The sequence below is a fragment of the Epinephelus fuscoguttatus genome, linkage group LG14 (genome assembly GCF_011397635.1).
Source record: "Epinephelus fuscoguttatus linkage group LG14, E.fuscoguttatus.final_Chr_v1".
NCBI classification, from domain to species: domain Eukaryota; kingdom Metazoa; phylum Chordata; class Actinopteri; order Perciformes; family Serranidae; genus Epinephelus; species Epinephelus fuscoguttatus.
In genome coordinates this window covers 41,856,699-41,881,652 of record NC_064765.1, presented here as the reverse complement: position 1 = coordinate 41,881,652, position 24,954 = coordinate 41,856,699, and the positions used below count along the sequence as shown (strand labels likewise).

Here is a 24,954-nt window from a genome sequence, read left to right as displayed (position 1 = left end):
TTGGATGTTAATTGAGTTCACAGTCCATGTGTTCCTGGGAACCAAAAGATGATTAGTCCGTACAGTTCATAGCGCATTGAGGACTTTAGCATCTGGGCAATTACTTGAGGCTATCTCTGGGCAGATTTCTTACTAACTCTAAACATTTCTTACAATTAAAAGAAAAAAAAGAAAGGAGAGAAGAGAAAAAAAAAAACATCACTTCAAAACTTCATAATGAACCACATTCTTTGCTGCTTTTTGGCTTATCTTCACAACATCGGAATAGTTGGAAAAGAAAGGAGAAGGAAAGGAAGCAGAAAGCAGGAAGTGGTCAGGGGTTAGTGACCTACTCTTGGAGAGGGCTGGAGCTAACCCGTGGTGTGGATACAGACTGGTGTGCAAATCGCGGTTGAACAACTCGGAGGGTGTCCAGTCTGGTCTGTAGTGTTTGTATGTGTCTGTACATGATGTGTGCAATAATTGCGGTGATTACCCAGCCACTAAGGAGGAGCCCGAGGGCAACCAGGCTGACGTGGTGTTCTTGGTAAGATGACGGCCTACTTAGGCGACTATTGAATGTGGTGGCCAGTCCAGTCGGTTTTAGACTAAGCTGTACCAATTTAGTCCCTTCAGCCAGAAGCTGCTGTTGAAGGGTGTCATCTATAGTGAGGTTGTGCCCTTGAAGGCGTCCATAACCTCAATCTCCACTTGGTGTCTGTCAGGGTTGAGGTGATGGAGGACAACTTCCTTGATGTGCACGGTGGCTCCCTGAGGAACCGTCAAGAACACTGTCTGATTGGGTAGGGTTAGTTGAGTGGCTGTGTCATGGCGGTCGTAGGACATTAAGGCTTCGGTGGCGGGTGTGCTCACGAGCCATCGATTACCAGCTCGTTCTACTTTTGTCCCTGTCTGTTCTGCCTTTGACCGACATTTTAGCTTGGCACTTTTGTTTGGGGAATGCGGCTCTTAAGCCGCAGAGGTAGTTGGTGACATCTCTGACAAAAGGGTTGCCTGGGCAAACCCAGTGGATGTCTTTTGTTTTAGTGCACATGTCTAGGTTTGGGATGAGGTAGAGTGAGGGGTGATCGCCATGATATGCGAGTGAGGTAGGTGTCTTTAAATGAATATGAGTGTTGCCCTTCCAGAAACCAACATTCAATACTGACTTAAGTCTGTATATGTTCTGTCTTTCTACGATGGGCAGGTTGAGGAGGAATCCGATTTCTAAGCTTTGAGGGTTTACAGAGATCGGGATGGCGCTGCCAAGATTATATGCCAGGTGTACCTGCGATGGACGCACAACAGTTGTGGTAGCAGATTTCAAGATCTGAGTCACTAGGTCTAGGGGGACCAGATAAGCTGGAATCCTTCCACTGCTCAGGCTGTTAACTGAGGAGGTAATCTCCCTGAGGAGGTCCTGCATTAGATCTCTGACTACCTGCACGTATGTTACATCCTCTCTAACAATTTCCGACAAGGTTCCCAAGGCATGCGAAGTGTTATTTAGGATGGTGGAGTGCAGATTGACAGTCACTACGGTACCCTGGAGGGTTTTACCAAGTCCCTGCAATTGTTCCTGTTGGAACCGGCCTCTCCCTCTCTGCTGAGAGGTGTCTGGCCGTGACGCTCTCGTTTGGCTCTGGGGTTGGGGATGGCTGCCACCCCCCTGGTTTCGCCGCCCACCCTGTTGGGTAGGCAGTCGCTGCTTCGGGGGTCTACCTCTGACGTCCATTCTAGCACGAGGAACCTCGCTTCCTTCCAGTGCTAAGTCGGCGTCCTCCGAAGCTTGGATCCCCAGGACCCTGGCGTCGACCTCGCGACCTCTAGTGGGACGCATGCACGTTTCCCATGCCAGCTGTGCATATTTCTTTATTTCTTGCATGGCGAGCCCACGTGTTCTGCAGTGCATCCTGACGTCGTAACGCAGGCTCTCATGGAGGTTGTGGAGGAACAAGGACTTGAAAGCATGATCTTCTTCCAGGCCTGGTGCGTTCGACCCTGGAAATAGGCAGTTCTCAGGCACCTGAAGTATTCTCGAGGGCTCATGTTTCTTCTGCAAGATGGCAAAGGCGCTGAAGGTGGCAGAGGCTTCTGCGGTGTCGGCGAATACTCCTCGCGCAGCGCTTTCCGGTGCTGCATAGCAGTCTCGGGTGTTAGGTGGAAGCGTTTCCATGAACACATGGATGCTCCTTGCCATGGTCTTCCAGACCAACTTAAGTTTTTCCTTTGACGTAGCGTCAGGTAAGTCGACAAGGCAGCATTCGACTTCCCGGAAGTAGTCCTCGATGTTGGCGTCGGGGCTATTCGGGTCGAAACGCTCTATGTCCTTGGCAAGAGACTCAAGCTGTCGGGTACGCAGGCCCCGACTGTGGTCCGACTGTTGACCGTCCGATTCCGAGCTTCCTGAGTCGCTCGGATCGCTGTAGCGATAAGCACGGCTCCTTCCCCCGCGGCAGCGGAGGGGGTTCGGCCGACGTGCCGGCGTGGGCTACGCGATGCGCCCAGCTCCCGGGTTAAGGATCGTCTTGAGTCGTCCACGCCACCTCGGGCGTGGGGATAGTCTCCCCCCTTTATGTTGAAGCGGGGGTGACTGGGAGTTGAAAGGGGTGCGGCCCCACAGCGTGGAGCGCTGTCCTCCCATGAGCGACCTGATGGGGTGCTTGATGATGCGTCTACAACAACTAAATCGGAGGTTGCGCTGCTAAAGTGTGCTCGACTTCTAGCACGCGACTCCTGGCGTGCGGGGTTGGACAGCTGTGCAGCTTCCATCCTCCGCGACAAAGCAGCCTCGCTTATCAGCGAGGGTCGGGGTTCCCGATCGCGGTTCCCCGATGGAAAGGAATGGTGGCTGGGGCCACTAGGAGCGATTTCATCTGACCCAGGAAGGCTGCCATGCATTTCTTCAGCCTTCAAGCCGACGGCTAGACTTACCTGGCCAGGCCGGTCTTCTCCATGCTTAAGTTCTGTTCTTTGTTGAGCAGAACGAACCTCAGCACGCAGGAGATCAAGGTCTTCCTGCGCCTGGTCAAATTCAGCCTGGGCTCTCTGTGCTTCATGCTGCAGGCTGGCGTTTTCCCGCTGCAGCTGGGCAATCTGTGCTTGTCGTTCCGCTGCTTGCAGATGAGTTTTGCGCTGATACACAAGGAACATTTCGCCCACCACGTCTTGGATGGTGCGCTCTGGCTTACCCGCCGGGTCGTTGGTGTAATCCGCGAGTTCCTGTAGCGCCGAATGACAGTCTTCATTGTCATAACTGTCAGGCCTGTCCTTTTCTTCTGAGGAGAGGCGAAGGAGTGCCACGACCACGTCCCTCAGGACTGGCTCGAGTGACCTCTTAGGAGCTTCGGCTCCGCCCACCTGGGGTGTTTGGGAGTACATTCTACTGGTGGTGAATGTGTCCTACCCAGTGGGTCTTACAAGAGTTCTGTAAATACAGAAGACTAGAACGCTGATGCGGGTGCACAGGCGTGAGGTTTCAACCTGTGGCTTACAAGCTGCAGTGTTACAATGTTGTCCTTCCTAACCTACTCTGTTAGTGTGTCAGTCTGCTGTAAGTGAGACAATTTTCTACTCTCTAATAATTACCACTACACATTCAACAAAAACACAAGGCACCCTGGGTATCTGCTTGGCAGGTAGCAAAGAGAAGCAAAGGGAGAACAACAACAAAAAAAAATTTTTTTTTTTTTTTTGAAGTTATTAATTTGGTATTATTACTCGTGAATACTGTAATAAATCTGGTATCTTCAAAGCCCCACACGGGGCACCAAATGTTGGGAAGAGGAGGAGCTAAATATGATCATTGGCAATAATTCATAATTATTAATATTAATTATGGATTATTAAAATATTTGATTAATTAATTAATAATTAATTAATTATTACATAAGCATAATAATCAAATTAGCCTCACACGGGGCACCAAATGTTGGGAAGAGGAGGAGCCAAATATGATCATTGGCTAATCAATTCATAATTATTAATATTAATTATGGATTATTAAAATATTTGATTAATTAATTAATAATTAATTAATTATTACATAAGCATAATAATCAAATTAGCTTACAGCGGGGCACCACCGGGAAAACCGGACCAATGATCAGACGTAAATTCAGTCTCAAGAGTGTTCACTTAGGAAGCTAATTCTAGGGAGATATCAGCAACTATAAGATGAACAGGAAGGAGTGGAGCTCAGGCACTGACTTTGTCAACCAGCTTCATCACAGTATACAATGAAAAACCAAAGCAACTTCTCTTTGCAGTATAACAGGGTTTATTCACACTGATGACATTAATTTACAACCAACATCAACATTGCTCTATAAACCCTATCAACTATAAAACATTACTGAATCAACCAGCAAGCATCAAGAAGGGTGTGTGTGTGTGTGTGTGTGTGTGAGAGAGTGGGTGTGAGTGAGAGAGTGTGTGTGTGTGTGTGTGTGTGTGTGTGTGTATGTCTGAGCGAGTGGGCGTGTGAGGGAGAGAGATGCGTGTGGCGTAGCAAGATGGCGGCTGTGACGCTGCGAGCTACGTCACGCAATGGCGGCCTGCCAAGAAAGCACGCACTCAGAAAAGGAGGAGCCGGTAGAGAGGAAGTTCGAATTGCTCGGCTCCAAGTGTAGGTTAGTGGAAGAGAGGAAGAGAAAGGGAAGCACTCAGAAGTGTGGTCACGCAGGTGGTATTGAGATGCAGTAACCCGTCTGTGTTACGCAGAGACGCGCTCGGCTCAGCTGGTGGCGTGAATCTGGACATTGAACCAACACAGCCGAAATACTGATCAATCCCGCGTGCGGGGCGACACAATAGCGGTCTGACGAGGTCGGATCACTACGTATTACAAGCAGACACAAACGGGCAGGAGAATAACAGACAGCAGCAACACAGGCAATATTTTTACAATAACAATGCAGCCAAAATCGGACGCGGCGGTCCGTATCAACAAGCCCTTACAAACTTAAAAAGAAAACACACACTAACTACTATCTGCCCAGAGCTAAAGCCTCTTACTGTTGCAGAAGGTGGAGTGATGTGTCGGTCGTTCCTCGCGCGCCCTTTGTTACGGCAGAGGTGAAGTGGTTAGCGGCTCACAGCGGCTAACGGGTCCTCGGCGAGGGGGCAAGTCTCTGACGAGGCGAGTTAATTCCGGCTCGTAGCGGGGAATCACTCTGTGAAAGAAGGGGTCCTTGTCCTTCTTCTTGAAGCAGGCAGTCCTTGTTATCTACCAAACTTCGCATCCGCGGCATCCGGTGAGAGGGTCAATCCGTGGTCTCGTACCGGGCTATTCTGTGTTCCTCGGCGCACAGAGTGAGGGAGAGGAGAGGAGATCAGCTCGACCAGCGAGGGAAATCCGTAGGCCTAAAACGCGTCTAACTGTGCACAGTAACTCTTTCTAAAGCGTTCGCCACGTGGGACGAGTTGCTAAGCTTTAGGAACAGTTGTGGGTACTTCTATTAGCTATGAGGATCACAGCCAGAAGCATTTCCCTCAGGTACGCTCTGTGATGATATACCCCGGCGTGACGTCACCGGTGCGGGGTTGGCCGTGGCGGATTTCACCCAATGGGAGCTGTGTATTTCAGGGGACCTCTGCTGGTCAGCTGGGGTGCTGTGTTGGGGTTGAATCAGCTGATTCACACAGAGAAAGGGGGTTGACTGATTCCTTTGTTCTTTTGGGCGCCAACATGTGGTCTCAGGCTTTGATTGTTACATGTAGGCCCAAAAGTTTATGGATAAAGTGTAGGCCTTTGTTATAAATCCTTGTACGGCACAACACTACTTAAGGAGGTCTTACCTTTAGTTAACACTCATATATTAGATGTGATCAATATATCCTTATTAACAGGCTATGTACCACAGTCTTTTAAGGTAGCTGTGATTAAACCTCTACTAAAAAAGCCCACCCTGGATCCAGAGGTGTTAGCCAACCATAGGCCAATATCTAATCTTCCCTTTCTTTCAAAGATCCTTGAGAAAGTAGTCGCAGACCAGCTGTGTGATTTTCTCCATGATAATAATTTATTTGAGGAATTTCAGTCAGGATTTAGAGTGCATCATAGCACTGAGACAGCACTAGTTAAAATTACAAATGACCTTCTGATTGCTTCAGACAAAGGACTCGTCTCTGTACTTGTTTTATTAGATCTTAGTGCACCGTTTGACACTATTGACCATCAAATTCTACTGCAGAGACTGGATCACTTAATTGGCCTAAAAGGTTCTGCACTAAGCTGGTTTAAATCTTATTTATCTGATCATTTTCAGGTTGTTGACGTTCATAATGAATCATCCTTACGTACTAAAGTTTGTTTTGGAGTCCGCAAGGTTCTGTGCTTGGACCAATCCTATTTATTCTATATATGCTTCCTTTAGGCATCATTAGAAATCACTCTATAAATTTCCATTGTTATGCGGATGATACACAGTTGTATTTATCGATGAAGCCAGAAGAAAGTAATCAATTAACTAAACTCCATAACTGCCTTAAAGACATAAAAACCTGGATGAGCACCAATTTCCTGATGTTAAATTCAGATAAAACTGAAGTTATTGTTCTTTGCCCCAAACAACTCAGAGAGTCTTTATCTGATGACATAGTTTCTCTAGATGGCATTGCTCTGGCCTCTACCACTACCGTAAGAAACCTCGGAGTAACATTTGATCAAGATTTGTCTTTTAATTCTCATTTAAAGGTGATAGCTACAACTTTTTCATCAAAACGTATAATTTTTCAAAAATAATACATCCACAGAACGTCTAGAGGGGTGTAGAATAAAAGTATTAATTTTACTGAAAAAAAAAAAAAATTATAGTATAGAAATAATTGTTTTATAAATTTTGACGGGTCCAAAATATATAAATATTTACATCTGGTTACGTTGGCTACGTCGACATGAAATGATCCCTGAGCCAATAGCATTAGTACGTTGATGTCACGTGAGGCGGAGCTCAGGGGTCGCCAATTCGTGATAGCTCTGTGGAAGCATCATCTCGGCGTTGTATGTCGCAAATTTGAGCATACCAACAACGAAGCAGGACTAGAGTGAACACCGGTCAAGCTTTTGAGTGTTAGTGCCAGCTGAAGGAAGCATGACAAACAAAGGAGGAGGCTCAAAAGCCACGCGGAGGTCGCCGCTTTCCTTCTGGACAGGTAAGCTAAATGTTTGCTAATGCTAACTAACGTTGCTAGCTAACGTTAAAGCAAAACTCTTGCCAAAATGCAACCTTGGGTGTTTTTAGTGAATGTACACCAAGTTCCGTAGCGGCACTAACGTTACTATAAACACATCAAAATAGCTATTTTTAATATACTAAGAAGGCTCAACACAACACGAAACTTTGCTCGTATCACCAGGGCCTCTACACAGGAACTCGAGCATTGACAACATTGTTTATGTACACAGAGTTTACTAAAAAGAAAGGTTTTGAACAACTCACGTTAGCAGTTGGCATTAGCTAGCTACTGATATCTCCTTTGATGGAACTGGTAGCATGATGCCTCTTGAGCTGGATTTACCAGCTCTATGCGTTAGCTACTGAGAGGACGCACTGTCACTCCTCTCCTACATTTACTCCTCTCAACTCAGCTCTCAACCACAAGGTATCAGCACATGATTTCTCCTCTCTCTATAATAAACATTTTAATTGTTGTGCTGGTCCGAACTGAATAGGATCAACTCACCACTGCATTGATGGTCAGGAATGTCTACTTAAATCTTTGCCAAATCTCCCCTGTCATCTTAGATGCTACCATGCTCATAATGTTGTTATTGACAATATCAAGGATTATCGCGATGGGATATTATTACTATTACTTGCTCCAGAATCCTTAGCAAAACAGTAGTTTTTGGTCTTTTATTTATTGTTAGGCTACTAACTATCCACTTTGTACTATTTGCAACAGCCACATGTTTGAGATAGGCCTGATGCGTGTCCATAGCCTACTATTTTATTTTGATTCTCATAGATCCTGTCTGAACTTTTTATCTTGCTTTCAACTGTAATGTTTTCTTGCTGAAATAGTAACTTCATCTAATAACCACAACCTCCTCTTCTGATCCCCCCCCCCCCCCCTTTCCAACATTTTGCCATTATAGACATGATTCTGATGAACCTTCTGGCATCAACGCCCTTTAAGAAAATGAAAGGCACCTCGACACCTGCACCAGCCCTGTCTCTGATTCCTGTGGCCCTCACATCACCTGCTACAGTGTTTGCTCTTTTGTTATTGCTGGGTTGCTATGTTATGCTTGCTATTATCTAACACCATTGTTTCATAATCCAATACCATGCAATTTTATTTATGTTGCACATTTTATGCACAAAGGCAGCACAATGTGCTTAATAGTCATAGTTACAAAAACAGCCTAATTTTATTTATATAGCACATTTCATACTAAAAAACAAACACCATGTGCTTTATAAGCGTTCAAACAAATGTTTGAATTATATGTTTTATTTGTAAGCATGTCTCTGTCTTCCATAGTTGTTGAACCTCATGAAACTAAAAGGTTGCATTGTCGAGCTTTGTAAAAGCAGAGACTTGTTTGGTTATTCTTTGACCAGTCAGCGTATTTTTGCCTGTGTAGTAGGCTTTCACTGTTATATACAGTTTCAGTATAAGAGGTAAAACAGCAGCTGGCCCTGTGTAGATCCAGGACTTCAGCAATAGGTCTGTTCCCAGACCGCGGCAGAGAAGACTGCAGTTTAACAGAGCTTCCGAGTGTTGATGAAACTCTCCCCAAACCGCTTGTCAAAAAACAGGTGGAGGAAGCAGATGAAGCTCTCTCCCTTTAGTAAGTGACCACTGGATACATATGTACAAAAAAAGGACCTCCATCTCTCTTCTCTCTCTGTCCTCCACTGCTCCCTGAGGGGTATTTCACCAGGCATGGTGACTTTTTTTTTTTTATTTTTTATGAAACCAGTTGAAATTATTTCATGGACTGTATCATTCCCTTTTTGTGTTTTGTATTTTAATTTCTAAGCATTGCCTGTACCCTTGTGCTACCTACAGTTTGTTACTGATCGTTTGTCATGTAGGCAAGGTGGAAACAGTAGAAATGAGAACCATTCATCAAAAGTATTACAATGTCCAAAGGTGGCCATCAAGATTTTTATTATGATGACGTGATATTTGTATTATTCCAATTTCTATTCAAAATAAAAATGGGCTTACTTGACCTGACATTTGGCCGTTTTTCATTTTATATACACCATAAGGGTATTGATGTGTTTATTATTTGAAAACGTGCGCAATTCTGATATGTGTGAAGTCCTAAGGCAAAAGTCCTAAGTCCTTATGCAATGCTTAACATTTGTCAGCACTGAATCATTGTTTCATCTTCAGTGAAAATCGAATGTGCACAAATGAGCACACTGCCACCATTTTACAAAATATATATATTTTAGTGTCAAATCATAACTAACAGTCAACAGCATCCCCACTTCGACGTGAACCTCTGCCTTGCCCTCTTCCTCCTCTTCTTCCACCTCCTCTGCCACCTTGACCTCTGCCTCTTCTCTGTCTCTGGAGTACAAGTAGAATCTAATAGAAATCCTAACAGCACAGCACAAAGCTACATAATAGTAGTTACAAATTGCCACATGGATTTACTACACTACCAACAGAGGTGTATCTCTCAGGAAACAATCAGGTGGGCGTGGTGCTGTTATAGAACCAGCCAGATTAGTGTGACTGGTATTGATGTTGATATAGTAGGAACCAGTGTCTGCCTTACTCTTCCACCGGCAACAGCCTGCTGGCCTCTCCTGCCTCTCCCTACACCTGGGCTGCCCTCACTAGACTCTAGTAAGTCCTTAAAAATTCTCCAGCTAATTCAGAATGCAGCAGCACCTATACTAACAGGAACTAAGAAACAAGATCATATTTCTCCTGTTTTAGATTCTCTGCACTGGCTCCCTGTAAAATCCAGAATTGAATTTAAAATCCTACTGTTAACTTATAAAGCTCTAAATGGTCAAGCTCCATCATATCTTAGAGAGCTCATAGTGCCATATTATCCCACCAGAACACTGCACTCTGAGAACGCAGGGTTACTCGTGGTCCCTAAAGTCTCCAAAAGTAGATCAGGAGCCAGAGCCTTCAGCTATCAGGCTCCTCTCCTGTGGAATCATCTTCCTGTTGTGGTCCGGGAGGCAGACACTGTCTCCACATTTAAGACTAGACTTAAGACTTTCCTCTTTGATAAAGCTTATAGTTAGGGCTGGCTCAGGCTTGCCTTGTACCAGCCCCTAGTTAGGCTGACTTAGGCCTAGTCTGCCGGAGGACCATCCTATAATACACCAGGCACCTTCTCTCCTTCTCTCTCTCTCTCTCTCTCTTTGTCTCTCTCTCGTATCCTATTACTGCATCTTGCTAACTCGGCCATTCTGAATGTCACTAACTCAGCTTCTTTTCCGGAGCCTTTGTGCTCCACTGTCTCTCAGGTTAACTCATATCGCAGCAGTGCCTGCATAGTGTGACGTGTGTGGTTGTGCTGCTGCCGTGGTCCTGCCAGATGCCTCCTGCTGCTGCTGCCATCATTAGTCATTAGTCATACTTCTTCTGTTATTATACACATATGATTATTGTCACACATGTATACTGCCGATATTAATATATACTTTCAACACATTGTACCACAGTAGCCAGAACTATAACTATAATATTATTACTTTCATTAATGTCATTACCATCTGTCCTGCATCTCTCTCTCTCTCTCTGTCTTTCTCTCTGTCTCTCTTTGTGTCTCGTGACATGCGGATTACTGTCAATTTATTATGCTGATCTCTTCTGTACGACATCTATTGCACGTCTGTCCATCCTGGAAGAGGGATCCCTCCTCAGTTGCTCTTCCTGAGGTTTCTACTGTTTTTTTCCCCCGTTAAAGGTTTTTTTTGGGGGAGTTTTTCCTTATCTGCTGTGAGGGTCCAAAGGACAGAGGGATGTTGTATGCTGTAAAGCCCTGTGAGGCAAATTGTGATTTGTGATATTGGGCTTTATAAAAAAAAAATGATTGAATTGATAAATTGGAAAGGTATGGTATAAGGGGGGTGGTGTTGAAATGGTTGAAAAGCTATATTGAGAACAGACAGCAGTTTCTGCAGATGGGTGATCACAAATCAACACTGTTAAACATTACCTGTGGGGTCTCACAGGGGTCTGTGTTAGGGCCAAAACTCTTTATTTTATACATAAATTACGCGGGTTTTTTTTGGGTTTTTTTCTTTTAAAAACCACTGGGTGGATATTAGGATTTTAAATAATTTGATGAATGTGTATATATTTTGGGTTGTAAATAACTTGGGGATAGTTGTTTGTATGTTTATATTTGGTTGTAAATTGATTTATGAAGCTGTTTAATTTATTAATAGATAAGTAACAAAGGGGTAGGGTCATATAAGTTTTACTTCTACCTGCTCCTTTTCAGACACTGTTCTTTTTGTTTGTATTTCATTATCTGTTTTTAAATTTTATTTTTTTATGTTCGAAATATATAAACTCCTTGACTTCTTGTTGCTTGGTGATGGTTGTAATTTCTCCTGACATAAAGTCCAGCGCTCTCTTTATTTTGTCCCAGGGCTCCAGACTAACTTTTTTTAGTAGAAGCACTGTTGCCCCGAAATGAACATTTTAAGAGCACAAGCAGAAAATTTAGGGGCACACTAATCATACTGCAATGCAATTATTCACATTTTTGGCCATTTTAACAGTATCATAAGCTATATGTAGTCTACTGTATATTCACAATGGACTGTTTTAATTATTGAAGTATTTAGCATCACAGAGATTTGTGGTCAGATTCTTAAAATAACATCTGTACAGATGTGAAGCCCTGACTATATCTGACTGATCTTTCATGAAAGCTGTTGTCTTTTTTTTTCTCTGAAAATATTAACCTTACAGTAAGACACAATTTATTTAGCCTATGTAGTTGAGGGGACAGGTCTGCTCTGCAGCAGCAAACTGATATGATGCTGATTTACATGAGAGTTCATGTCAAATGGAAGTTGAACCATGAACATAAATTACAGAAAGCCTGTAAAGCATTTTAATAAACTAATCTATTATCATTAAAACAATTGGAGACTGAGAACCAACTGATACATAAGTCTGATAATATTTTAATGATTGTAATGTATGTCAGTAATGCCCGGTTTATTGAGTTACAACCCTGTCCTTATTTACAAACATTTCTGTTTTTGAACATGTGTAGATTGTGGAGGTCAACTGGCACCTCTCCAGCCACCGGTCCATGCTCCATATTTGGTCCGGACTGGGACTTGAACAGGCGACCCTCCGGTTCCCAACCCAAGAGCTACTGCCGCCCCAAAGTTGCCATTATAATGTACATTTTGCATCAGTTGAGGCTTGAACTCACAACCTCTGACAGCAAGGAGCATCCTCTATCTGACTGAGCTAATTAGTAAGTAAACTTATATGACATATATATGAATATGACAGCAGAAATAGTTGAACGTTTCGAGTGAAACAGTAGAGGGCTGTCTCAGCTGCTTGCAGTCTCTGCCCTCGCAGACTTTACGTGATGACAGTGTATACATCACACTACATACTACTGCCACTCTGCACAGACTCAACGCGAGGAAAGCGTCAGGCCCAGATGGCATCCCTGGGCGCAACTGCCTGAACAACTACCACCCAGTGGCTCTCACGCCCATCATTGCGAAGTGTTTTGAGAGACTCATCCTCCCCTCCATCAAGTCTGCCATCCCTGTTGACCTTGACCAACATCAGTTTGCATACCGAACTAATAGGTCGACAGAGGATGCTGTCATGATGGCGCTCCACACAGCCCTCACTCACCTGGACCAGAGCAACACTTATGTAAGGATGCTGTTTGTGGATTTCATCTCTGCATTCAACACAGTCATCCCCCAAAAACTGGTCCTGAAACTGATCAACCTGGGCTTAGGCAGTTCACTGTGCACATGGATACTGGACTTCCTCAGGAACAGGACCTCAGCACGTCAGGATGGGAGACCGCACTTCCTCCACACTCATCCTTAACACCGGAACACCACAGGGGTGTGTCCTCAGCCCCCTCCTCTTCTCCCTCTTCACCCATGACTGTTCCCCCATCCACCCCACAAACACCATCATCAAGTTTGCTGACGACACCACCGTTGTAGGACTGATTAGGAACAACGATGAGTCAGCCTACAGGGAGGAGGTCGAACGCCTGACAGACTGGTGCCTCCATAACAACCTGGACCTCAACACAGCCAAAACCAAGGAAATTATTGTGGATTTCAGAAAATCCAAAAAGACTGAGCCCCCCACCCTCTCCATCAAAGGAGAGGAAGTTGAGAGGGTGGAGAGCTTTAAATTCCTTGGTCTCCACATTTCGGTCAACCTCACCTGGTCCGTCCACACCTCCTATCAGGTGAGGAAGGCCCACCAGCGACATTACTTCCTCAGGAAGTTAAAGCAGGCCCACCTCCCCCGCCCACTGCTGGTTAACTTTCACAGGGCCTCCATCGAGTCCATCCTGACCTACTGCTGCACAGTGTGGTTCACCGACTGCACCGCACAGGAAGGACCTACAGCGGGTGGTGAGGACCGCAGAGAACATCATCGGGACCATACTGCCCCCCCTCAAAGACACTTACACTGGCCGACCTCTCAGGAAGGCCAGAAACCTCAGCACAGACCCCACTCACCCCGGTCATTCTCTATTCTCACCCCTCCCCTCTGGAAAGAGATACCGATCTATTAAAGCCAGAACAGCCGGACTCATTAACAGCTTCTTCTCCCAGGCCGTCAAAGTCATCACCCCACCCATCCCACCCAAAGACTGACACTGGAACCACACTAAAATACTGAGTGCACTTTGTCGCAGTCTGGGGCCTTTATTTGAATAATGTCTGTAAATACCGGTCAAGTCAGGTACAGTTACAATAGCCACGACAGTCTGTAGTACAGCCACAGCTAGACCAGCTAGCCTAGTTAGCTAGCTTGCTCACCAGTGTCATCTTTCAGGTCCGTATTCAAAAATCGTCATCACAGCTGGGCAATGGTCAAGAACCAAATGTATCTCAGTCAAGTATAATCCGATGTCTGTAATCCAAAATCAGTTGTCTTTGACAAAATACTGTCACAAAGCCAAAGGCAAAAGACACACAGACAGGAAATACAGGAACAAACACTAAAGAAGCTCATGTCAGACCTGTGGATGTCCCCATCAGCCTGCGGGTGTTTGTGTGTGTGCGTAGAACATGAGAGTACTCATATACGCCTGTGTGAATAAGGCTGTGGTGCACCAATTCAAACATAGCATACTGCACTCTGCTGAGAACAACATCAAATGAGTTGTTTATCAAAAAGCTTTTATCCTGCTGTAGCAAATAAATGTGTGTGTCTGCCTGTGGAAGTGTGTGTGGCAAGTTTTTTATGTGCATCTTGACTGTGTATGCTGCTCTACCCATGTACTCAAGGCCTAAGCCAGCAGCATGAAAAAGACTGTCATATGGTACACATGGTATTTTCTTTCTATGCAGGCAGCCTGGAGATTTCTCACCTGATAAAGGCCGTGATCAAGAAGGATGATCTCAGTCTTATTGCTCTGGGTACACTTTCGAACCAACACGTTGCCTGGGTGCGGGTCACAATGAACAAAGCCATGGACAAAGATCATTTCACTGTACATCTTACCCAGGTTCTCAGAGATCTGTTGAGGAGATGAAAGGAAAAAAAGGAAAAATGCAAAAATGAACAAAAATGAATTTTAAAAGAAAACAGAGCTCAAAAATATAAATAAACCACCCCAAGTTTAGAATATTTGATCTAATTGCTATGGTCTCACCTTTACTAAATGTGACAATATTGGTTTGTTCTTGTATCATTATTAATGATTAATACACTCTGGTAGAAATGTATTTCACATGAAGGAAGGTTTGATTGCTGCATTGTCATGGTTTGGTATTTTGAGAGGCCTCAGAGTCCATCACACTGAGCACACTTTATGTGAGGAGACCATGGGTGTTCAAAGGTACAGTAAGACTTGACTCCCATGGTAAACATGGATGAGAAACTGTATTGACTGAGGGCTGCATACTGTTTTGCCTCCCTCCCGGTGGCGTGATTATATATGATTCTGTATGATCTGGGACATACTGTATTAAGCTGAGCAAAAGTAATGTTAGTCAAGGTTTTTTGTATGTCTGCGGAAGTAAACCTATATTCAAATAACTGAGGTTCATTGAATTTGTTCAATTATTCATCAAAATGAAGACTGACTGGATGTATTAGTTTTCCATATCATGCCCATCCACCAGGCACAAAATTTAACACTTTAATAAACACATTTGACTTTTCATATTTGAAATATTGTATATCAGTAAAAACTGATGCATTTTTGAGAATAAAGATTGTGCACAGGCAGCGATTCAAATCACTCAAGGGTAGGCTGTCAATTTTTTTTTTATTTTTTAAATCTGTTCTACCTTTAGATGTAGTAAACAAACAGCTTAAAAGTGACAGATGTAGGATTCATACTTCCTGGTCAGTAGGTGTCGCAATCACACTCGCCCTCGCTCCCCCATGCAACCGCGGGGGCCTGAAACACGCGGGGGCTGTGGCGCAAAGCAAGAAGGGAGAAAAAACCTGGCAGGAGCGAAAAAACGAAATGTTTCGTTCATTCACCAGGTGGCGCTACGAGCGTAACCAGATCAGACCAGACCACGTGAAATTTCGAGCAAATCGGACAATACATGAAGGATTTATACCAAGTTGATGTTCCGTGGTGAAGGTTGAAATGTTGCCACCACTGCCGCGGCAGCCTGCAACATGACAGGACACGTGTGTCACTGTGGAGATTCATCAACTTGATCGTCATGTGGTCACAAAATGTAGTTGATCAGGTCAGGAGCTTGAGGTTGGTGTTTGTCAGTGTAAAAGATGGCATTTCCTGTTTCCACAAGGGGGCGGCATGAGGGAGATTGTCTATGAGCATATGGAGGCGTTGAGGGCGGGGCTCTTATCATGTGCAGAGCACAACTTTTGATCAGCATGGTCTCTGGATGATCTGTAAAAAATTTGAAGTCCATTAGATGAAATCCCTAGCACTAGTTTGTTAAAATACAACATGTGGAAATCACGCCAAAATGAGAAGTCAACATCAAAATGGTCGACTTCCTGTTTGGAGTAGACCATTGGTGCCAGAGACTTTTAAGTGCATCTGGACAATATACACATGTGTACCAATTTTCATGTTCCAACTCCAAAAAAAGACCCTATGGGGAGGGGTTTTCAAAAATTTCAAGGCGGCGCTATAGAGGCATTTTGTGCCCCACATGGGCGACGCCCCTATCGGATGCAAGAGCTCGCCATTCTTGACCTGTGTATCAATTTTCATGAGGAGATGAGGTCGTTGAAGCCATCAAATTGCCAAATGTATTTAGTGGCGAGGGATCGATAGTCGCCACGCCACCACATAGACACCATTAGACGTAGCTTCACAGTGTTCATAAGGTAGCTTCACCAACTTGTTCTGCATGCATTAGAAGTGGAATGAAGTTGATGCGGTCAAGTTTGTGGCATCAGTACATGTTAAAGTAAAAACTGGTCACTTCCTGTTACCACCGGGGGAGCTATGAGTAAGGTGGGATATTAACATATCGGGGCATTTGGGGCGGAGCCATCATCATGTCCAGTAAGTTTGAAGCTGCTGAGATCAAGTATGTGGGCGGGAGAGCCGTTCGAAATTTGATGGCAAGAAAACGAAAAGTCGCCAAAATTTGTCACGTCCTAACTTTGAAGTAGATGGGACGAAATCCCTAGGACAAGTTCGTTCAAATGTAAGCTGTGGAAATCGCCATAAAGAAAAAATTCAAAACAAAATGGCTGACTTCCTGTTGGGAGTTCACTACGACGTTAAGAGACTTTTTTGTGCGTCTCGGTATGATGTGTACCAAATTTCGTTTGCCTACAACAAACTAACCCCAAGGAGGAGGGTATTTTGAAAATTTGTAGGGGGCGCTATTTTGGCATTTCGCGTCGACCATGTGCAACCGCCCAAAAATATTAAATTTCGGATCCAGCCGGAAGAATGTGGAAAGTTAGAAGCATTTTGAAATTTGGGAAAGGGCGAAATTGGGACACGAAATGTCGGAATAATAATAATAATAAACAGCGCAATTACAATAGGGTCCTACTGACGACTTCGTCGTCACTTGGGCCCTAATTAAAGCTGCAAGCGGCTGTGATCGGGCCCTCGCTCCCCCATGTAACCACGGGGGCCTGAGGCACGTGGGTGCTGTGGCGCGTAGCGAGAAGGGAGAAAAAACCTGGCAGGAGCAGAAAAAACGCAATGTTTCGTTCATCCACCAGGTGGCACTACGAGCGTAACCAGATGTGGCCAGGTGCATTCAGGGGTGGACCGTCATCACACATGTGAAGTTTCGAGCAAATCGGACAATGTCAATGTAGAATAGGGCATTTCCTGTTTCCACAAGCGGGCGGCATGAGTGTAACCAGATGTGAGCAGGTGCGTTCAGGGGTGGACCCTCATCACACATGTGAAATTTCAAGCAAATCAGACAATGTCAATGTAGAATAGGGTATTTCCTGTTTCCACAAGCGGGCGGCATGAGCGTAACCAGATGTGGGCAGGTTCATTCAGGGTTGGACCCTCATCACACGTGAAATTTCGAGCAAATGGGACAATACATGAAGGATTTATATCAAGTTGATGTTCCATGGCGAAGGATGAAAAGTCGCCACTGCCGCGGCCTGCAACATGACAGGACATGTGTGTCACTGTGGAGATTCATCAACTTGATCGTCATGTGGCCACAAAATGGAGTTGATCAGGTCTGGAGCTTGAGGTTGGTGTTTGTCGGTGTAAAAGATGGCATTTCCTGTTTCTACAAAGGGGTGCCATGAGCAAGATTGCCTTCGAGCATATGGAGGTGTTGAGGGCGGGGCTCTTATCATGTACAGAAATTTTGAAGCAGTTTGGATGAATTATGTGGGAGAGAGAGCTGCTTGACTATGCATGGTGATGGATCAAAAATGGCAGCACCGTAGCAGCCACGCCCTTTGACCTACAGACATGCAGAGCACAATTTTCGATCAGCATGGTCTCTGGATGATCTGTAAAAGAAAATTGAAGTCGATTGGATGAAATCCCTAGGACGAGTTCGTTAAAATACAACATGTGGAAATCACGCCAAAATAACAAGTCAAAATCAAAATGGTCGACTTCCTGTTTGGAGTAGACCATTGGTGCCAGAGACTTTTATGTGCATCTGGACAACATACACATATGTACCAATTTTCATGTTCCTACTCCAAAAAAAACCCTATGGGGAGGTGTTTTTTAAAATTTCAAGGGGGCGCTATAGAGGCATTTTGTCCCCCCCCCCCCCCCCCCCCATGGGTGAAGCCCCTATTTTGGCATTTCGCGTTGACCATGTGCAACTGCCCAAAAATATCGAATTTCGGATGTGGCCAGACAAATGTGGAAAGTTAGAAGCATTTTGAAATTTGGGAAAGGGGAGAAATTGGGGCACGAAATGTCGCAAGAATAATAATAATAATAATAAACCGCGATTTCAATAGGGTCCTCCGCGGACGTCTTCGTCGTCGCTCGGGCCCTAATAATAATATTAAACAGCACGATTACAATAGGGTCCTCACAGATGACTTCGTCATCGCTCGGGCCCTAATAAACAGAGCGATTTCAATAGGGTCCTCCGCGGATGACTTTGTCGTCGCTCGGGCCCAAATAATAAACAGCGCGATTTCAATAGGGTCTTCCACGGACGACTTCATCGTTGCTCGAGCCCTAATAAAAAATCCTTGCATTTCAATAAGGTCGTCGCACCGCTAGGTGCTCGGGCCCTAATAATAATAAACAGCTCGATTTCAATAGGGTCCTCGGGTGACTTTGTCATCGCTCAGGCCCTAATAATAATAAACAGTGCAATTTCAATAGGGTCCTCCGCAGACGACTTCGTTGTCGCTCGGGCCCTAATAATAATTCCTTCAATCACCGACCTCGGTGGGAGGAGCCCTAATTATAATAATAATAATAATAATAATAATAATGATAAATCCTTGCATTTCAATAGGGTCCTCGCACCACTAGGTGCTCGGGCCCTAATTAAAGCTGCAAGCAGCGATGAACGGGGTCTCGCACCTTCATGCAACTCAGGGGGGCTGGCAGGATGTATTCTGACGTGTCAATTCATTTCTGTCAAAGTTAGACATCATATGCAGGAGTGACTTGGCATATCCCTGATACAGTGCTGGAATTACATATTTCACATTTTGTATCACTTCCTCTTTCCACTAGAGGGAGTTGGAGAGCACACCAATTATCCATCATGTTTTTATACATCAAATATACACCACAGCATTTAACTTTCAGATAAATCAAAAGGTAAGTGTTTGAGACCTACTTCCTGTCACCACTAGGTGGCACTATGACTATCAGGAAATATGGTCATATAAATGTTTTCAGGGCAGGACTATTATGAATCATGTGAAGTTCGATGGATATCGGACCGTTTATGCCAAAGTTATTGCAGTTTCGTTTTTCATGGCGAGACCTCAAAGTTCAACAGCACGTATTGACACTAATGATATGTCATGCTTGTGAACATCAAATACACACCACAACACTGAAATTTCAGGTTAATCCAAAGATAAGTGTCTGGTAAGAAGTACTTCCTTTCACCACTAGATGGTGCTATGACTGTCACTGAATATTGTCATATAAATGTGTTCAGGGTGGGACAAATATGAATCATGTGAAGTTTGGTGGACAACGAACCATTTACTCCAAATTTATAGCAATTTCCTGTTTCATGGTGAGACATCAAAAGTAAACCCTCTGCAGTGCGCGTAGACACTAATGATATGTCACATTTGTGAACATCAAATATAGACCACAGCACTGAAATTTCAGGTGAATCCAAAGATAAGTGTCTGGTAAGAGGTACTTCCTTTCACCACTAGGTGGCGCTATGACCATCACGGAATTTTGTCATATAAATGTGTTCAGGGTGGGACAAATATGAATCATGTTAAGTTAAATCATGTTTAAGTGAATGATATGTCACGTTTGTGTACATCAAATATAGACCACAGCATTGAAATTTCAGGTTAATCCAAAGATAAGTGTATGATACGAAGTACTTCCTTTTGACACTGGGTGGCGCTATGACTATCACAAAATATGGTTATGTAAATGTGTTCAGGGCAGGACCAATATCAATCATGCGAAGTTTGGTGGGTATTGGACCATTTACGCCAAAGTTAGAGCACTTTTGTTTTTCATGGCAAGACCTCAAAATTCAACGCTCCACAGCAGGCACGCCATTCAACATTGGGCAGATCCTGTAATAACTTCTGGTCACAAAGTAGTCAAGCTCACATAAACCAACTTTGGAGCAAATCTCATTAAATCTGTAGGACAAGTTTGTTAATTTACAAGCCCTGGAAATGGGCAAAAATGCACAAAAGTGGCACAAGTAAATTCAAATGGTGGACTTCCTGTTGGGTTTGGAGCATGGCTCCATGAGGCTGTTTTGTGCATGATGGAGTGTTACAGATGCGTACCAAGTTTCATACATGCAGGTCAAACCAGCTTTGGGGGCTGCTTAATTGAAATATTCTAGGGGGCGCTGTTGAGCCATCTTGGTGCATCAAAGCACAAAAATCACATCAGACAATAGGACTTGTGACCCGTGATGTGTATGCCATGTTTGGTGAGTTTTCAAGCATCCCTTGTCCCTTCAAAACAACATTGTGTTTAATGGTGAACAAGGTGGCGCCACAGTGACAGTGCTTGATGAAAACTCAAAAGTTTCATTTTTAAGTATCATCAAGGTCTCATGTTTTCATGCAGTTCGGTCTCAATCTCCAGGAGGAGTTCAAAAAAGTAGATTTTGCAGTTTTTGCCATTTTCGGCAGGAAAAAAGTTAGGCAGAAGTGGGCGGGGCCATGCACACATGATGCAGCTCCATTCAGGGAATCCATAGATATAAGGCTTTTGAATGTGCGACATACGGTGTGGGAGTTACATGCCAAAAGGCGTTGGTCTTGATTGTAGCGCACCCTGCAGGCGCCCCATTGAGCCCAAGATAGTCGGGCCCAAAGGACGATGGGCTCAGGGCGAGATCAGGACACAGGCCAACGTCTGAGCTGCAGTATTCACCGTAATGGGAAGTGCATTGAAAGTACTAAAAGATGAATGCAGTACCTCGTTGACATTGATGCCGTGTTTCTTCATGTAGTCCCTCTCATTGACCTGCCCCCCCTCAACAAACTCCATGGTCAGGATCCTCTTTGTGGACAGATCCCAGTGGATCATGGGAACCTGTATGGCAAGGTAGGGCAAGTTTATTTATTTAGCACATTTCAGCAACAAGGCAATTCAAAGTGCTTTTCATACAACATTAAAAGCATTGGGGATAGAGTGCAAAAGAAATTCATTTTAAAAGGACATTTAAATAGAGGTAAAAACACTATTCAAGAACAAGAGAATAGACAATCAAAACAAACTGAAATGTACTACATTTAAAATACAAGAAAAAAGTCTGGTTAAAGAAATGAATAAATATATGGTTTAATAAAAGGCAGCAGCAAAAAAAAAGTCTTCAGTGTCGATGTTTAAGAGCTGAGTTTCAGTAGAACCTGCAGTTTTCTGACAGTTTATTCCAGATATGTAATGCATAGAAAAACTAAACATTGCTGCTGCATGTTTCGTCTTGATTCTGGGAACAGAAGGCAGACCTGTCTTAGATGACCTGAGAGGTCTGGATGGTTCATACTGTAGCAGAAGTTCAGAAATGTATGTCGTCCTTAAACCATTCAGTGCTTTATAAACCAACAGTACTTCTTTTAAAATCATTTCTCTGGCAGACAGGAAGCCAGTGTAAAGACATCAGAACGAAAGAGATGTGATCCACTTTCTTGGTAATTGTGAGGACTCCAGCAGCAGAGTCTAAATCAGCTGCAGCTGTCTTACTAATTTTTTAGGGAGACCTTTAAAAACACTATTACAGTTGTCAAGTCTACTGAAGATACATGCATGGACAAATGTTTCCAAATCCTACTGAGACACAAGTCCTTTTATCCATGACATGTTGTCAAGGTGAAAGTAGGCTGACTTTGTAATTGTCCTTTGAAATTCAGATCTGAGTCCATGACTACACCAAGATTTCTGGCTTGGTCTGTGGTTTTTACAGACCTGCTCCAGGTTTTACCACGGATAGCCACAAAACAACTCGGGAAATCAAAATACAAAATAGCATCTATATTCGCAGTTCAATGACAAGAAATTATTTACAATATATACACCTGGTACCAGTCAGTCAGTCAGTCCGTCAATTAGTCAGTCGGGTTTGCTGTGTCAGACTTAACTCTTTTAAGACTACAACTCCTGGAGAAACTCCGACAGGGAAAAACACATCCCCATGATGCTCCCACATGCTTTTTCTTTTTTTTTTTTTAAAGTAGTAAGTAAAATGAGCCATTAAAAAAGTGCAGTGGGGTGGGGCATCGGTGGCTTAGTGGATAGAGCAAGCGCCCCATGTACAAGGTTGTTGCTGCAGCGGCCTGGGTTCGAATCCAGCCTGTGGCCCTTTGCTGGATGTCATCCCCCCTCTCTCTCTCCCTCTTTCACACTTACCTGTCCTGTCCAATAAAGGCAAAATGCCCTAAAAAAAAATATTTAAAAAAAAAAAAAAGTGCACAGTGGTGTCTTTTTTTCATCACTGCGGCAGCAGGAAGCAAGAGTTGCTGCAGTGGCTTGATTAGGGTGCACTGAAGGGACAAAAATATCAGCATGCAATAAATGAGATTTTGAAAAAGCACGTTATGATTGGACTTTAATTGTATTGCAACTAACGCATTAACACTCACAGCCTAAATAACTACATAAAGCACAAAACAGCTCCTACCCTTTCAGTAGGAATTAAACCAGTTTAGTACTGTGCCAAAGAGTCCCACCCAGTTTTCAAGTCTGTCTAGTAATATGTTGTGATTAACAATGCAGAAGCATGCATCCAGTAATACTGAGACTGAAATTCTGCCAATGTCTGTGTTTAAGCAGATGTCATTAAAGACCTTAACAGCAGTCTTAGCGATGTGGTGTGGTTGAAAACCTGACTGGAAGGCATCAAAACTAGCGCCAATAAGTTGTTTAATTGTAGAAAAACTTTATTTTCAGTGATTTTACTTAAAAACCAGAGGTTTAAAATGGGCCTATCATTGGCCATTAGAGATGTGTCTAGATTGTTTTTTTAAGAGTTACTTGAGGACTGCAGTTTTCAGGGCCTGTGGGAAGACACCTGGGAGAAAAGATGTTATTTACAATTTCTAGATGTTCTGAGGCCACACAATTTGAAGCATTTTTAGAAGAGCCTGTTGTTAGAATATTAAAGGGAAATTTTGGTTTATTTCAACCCGTCTCCTATCGTCCTAAATTTGTTTCAGGTGACTAGTGACATAGAAATAATAGTTAACATGTTAGCCGTTAGCCTAGAGACAGCCGTAGCGTCAGACCTGTTAAAACTTAATTGAACGGGCATCCTTTCAAGTGCAAAGTTAGTCCACTAAACAAGCTTTTTCTCCACAAAGACCGCCTCATATCGTTAGGATAAATGTCAGAGAACATATAGAAAACGAAATGTAAACGTATTGTCTTACCTTACCGGTGTGGTGCCATGTTTGTTGTTTACCATTTAGCTGAGGCTGCAACTGGTCCCATTCCTTGCAACAGAGGTATTCCTCTTCTGTGGGCACTGGGGTACAGCATTCACAGGTAACGTTACACCACCGATCTCCAGAGCTAAAGCTGTCCAGCAGCCATTCCTCCTCTGTCGTCCTCTACCTGTTGCGCCTCTCTCTCTCTCTCCTCCTCCGTTCTTCAGTTTCACAAAGCTCTACGTCAGTGTATTCTGGCTCAAATAAATAAGGGCGGCCATCGCCTCTCGATGTGGAAAGCCTATATACTAACATTCCACATTTAGGTGGTCTTCAGAGTTGTTGTCTTACCTTACAGTGTGTTTACCTTTTACCTCTGCTTCCCAAAGCACGGCCAAAATATTGCGAGAACAAGCAGCGATCTCATACCGTGTCTGAAATATCGCGAGAACACGCCGCAGCAGCTGCAAGGCAGAACCAGACAGTAGCCTGAAAGGTTCATTCATTTATTTTATGAAAGATTTATAGAATAATGGCTGACTTTTTGTCAGACTTCGACTTTGTGGAGAAGGAATTTGATTTTGCAGAGTTTTATGGCCGCCCTTATTTATTTGAGCCAGAGTACACTGACGAAGAGCTTTGTGAAACTGAAGAACGGAGGAGGAGAGAGAGAGAGGCGCAACAGGTAGAGGATGACAGAGGAAGAATGGCTGCTGGAAGGCTTTAGCTCTGGAGATCGGTGGTGTAATGTTACCTGTGAATGCTGCACTTGAAAGGATGCCCCTTCAATTACATTTTAACAAGTATCTAGGCTAATGGCTAACATGCTAACTATTATTTCTATGTCACTAGTGACTTGAAACAAATTTAGGACGATAGGAGATGGGTTGAAATAAACAGAAATTTCCCTTTAAGGCAGAAGGAGAAAGATTCAGTGTTCATTTCACTGAAGAAAACTAGGACTAAATTTTATTGTCAACAACCTAAAAATAGATCTTGATAACAATTAAGAGGAACTCTATGTTTCATTTTGGTTGACAAGTCCAGAAGTGACAAAAATGTTAGTAGTGGACTATCAGACATTGAAAACCATAATTATCTTCAACTGCTGCATAAGTGACAGGGTGGTAAACTCCAGTAAATAGTCTGCATGAGGATGTTGCAGATTAAGAAAGAACTCAGGCTTTAATTAAGTTATTTTTCTGCTTCTTAACAGTGAGATGGATAAGATCAGAGTTTACAATGAAACTGGGTACAAATCCTAGTTGTCTCACATTAGTTATTTGTAGTGTC

General features: G+C 43.7%; 1 protein-coding gene across 9 annotated transcripts in view; it reads right to left on the bottom strand.

The window, feature by feature from the left end:
• Positions 1 to 24,954, bottom strand: part of adck1 (aarF domain containing kinase 1) — a 416,484-nt gene that overhangs the window by 158,058 nt on the left and 233,472 nt on the right. For all 9 annotated transcript variants that reach the window (XM_049596288.1, XM_049596287.1, XM_049596291.1 and 6 more), the window contains 2 exons: positions 21,215 to 21,331; positions 14,525 to 14,674 (listed from right to left, as the gene is read on the bottom strand). In XM_049596288.1, the coding sequence (XP_049452245.1) occupies positions 14,525 to 14,674; positions 21,215 to 21,331 (267 nt within the window). The remainder of the gene's footprint in view (positions 1 to 14,524; positions 14,675 to 21,214; positions 21,332 to 24,954) is intronic.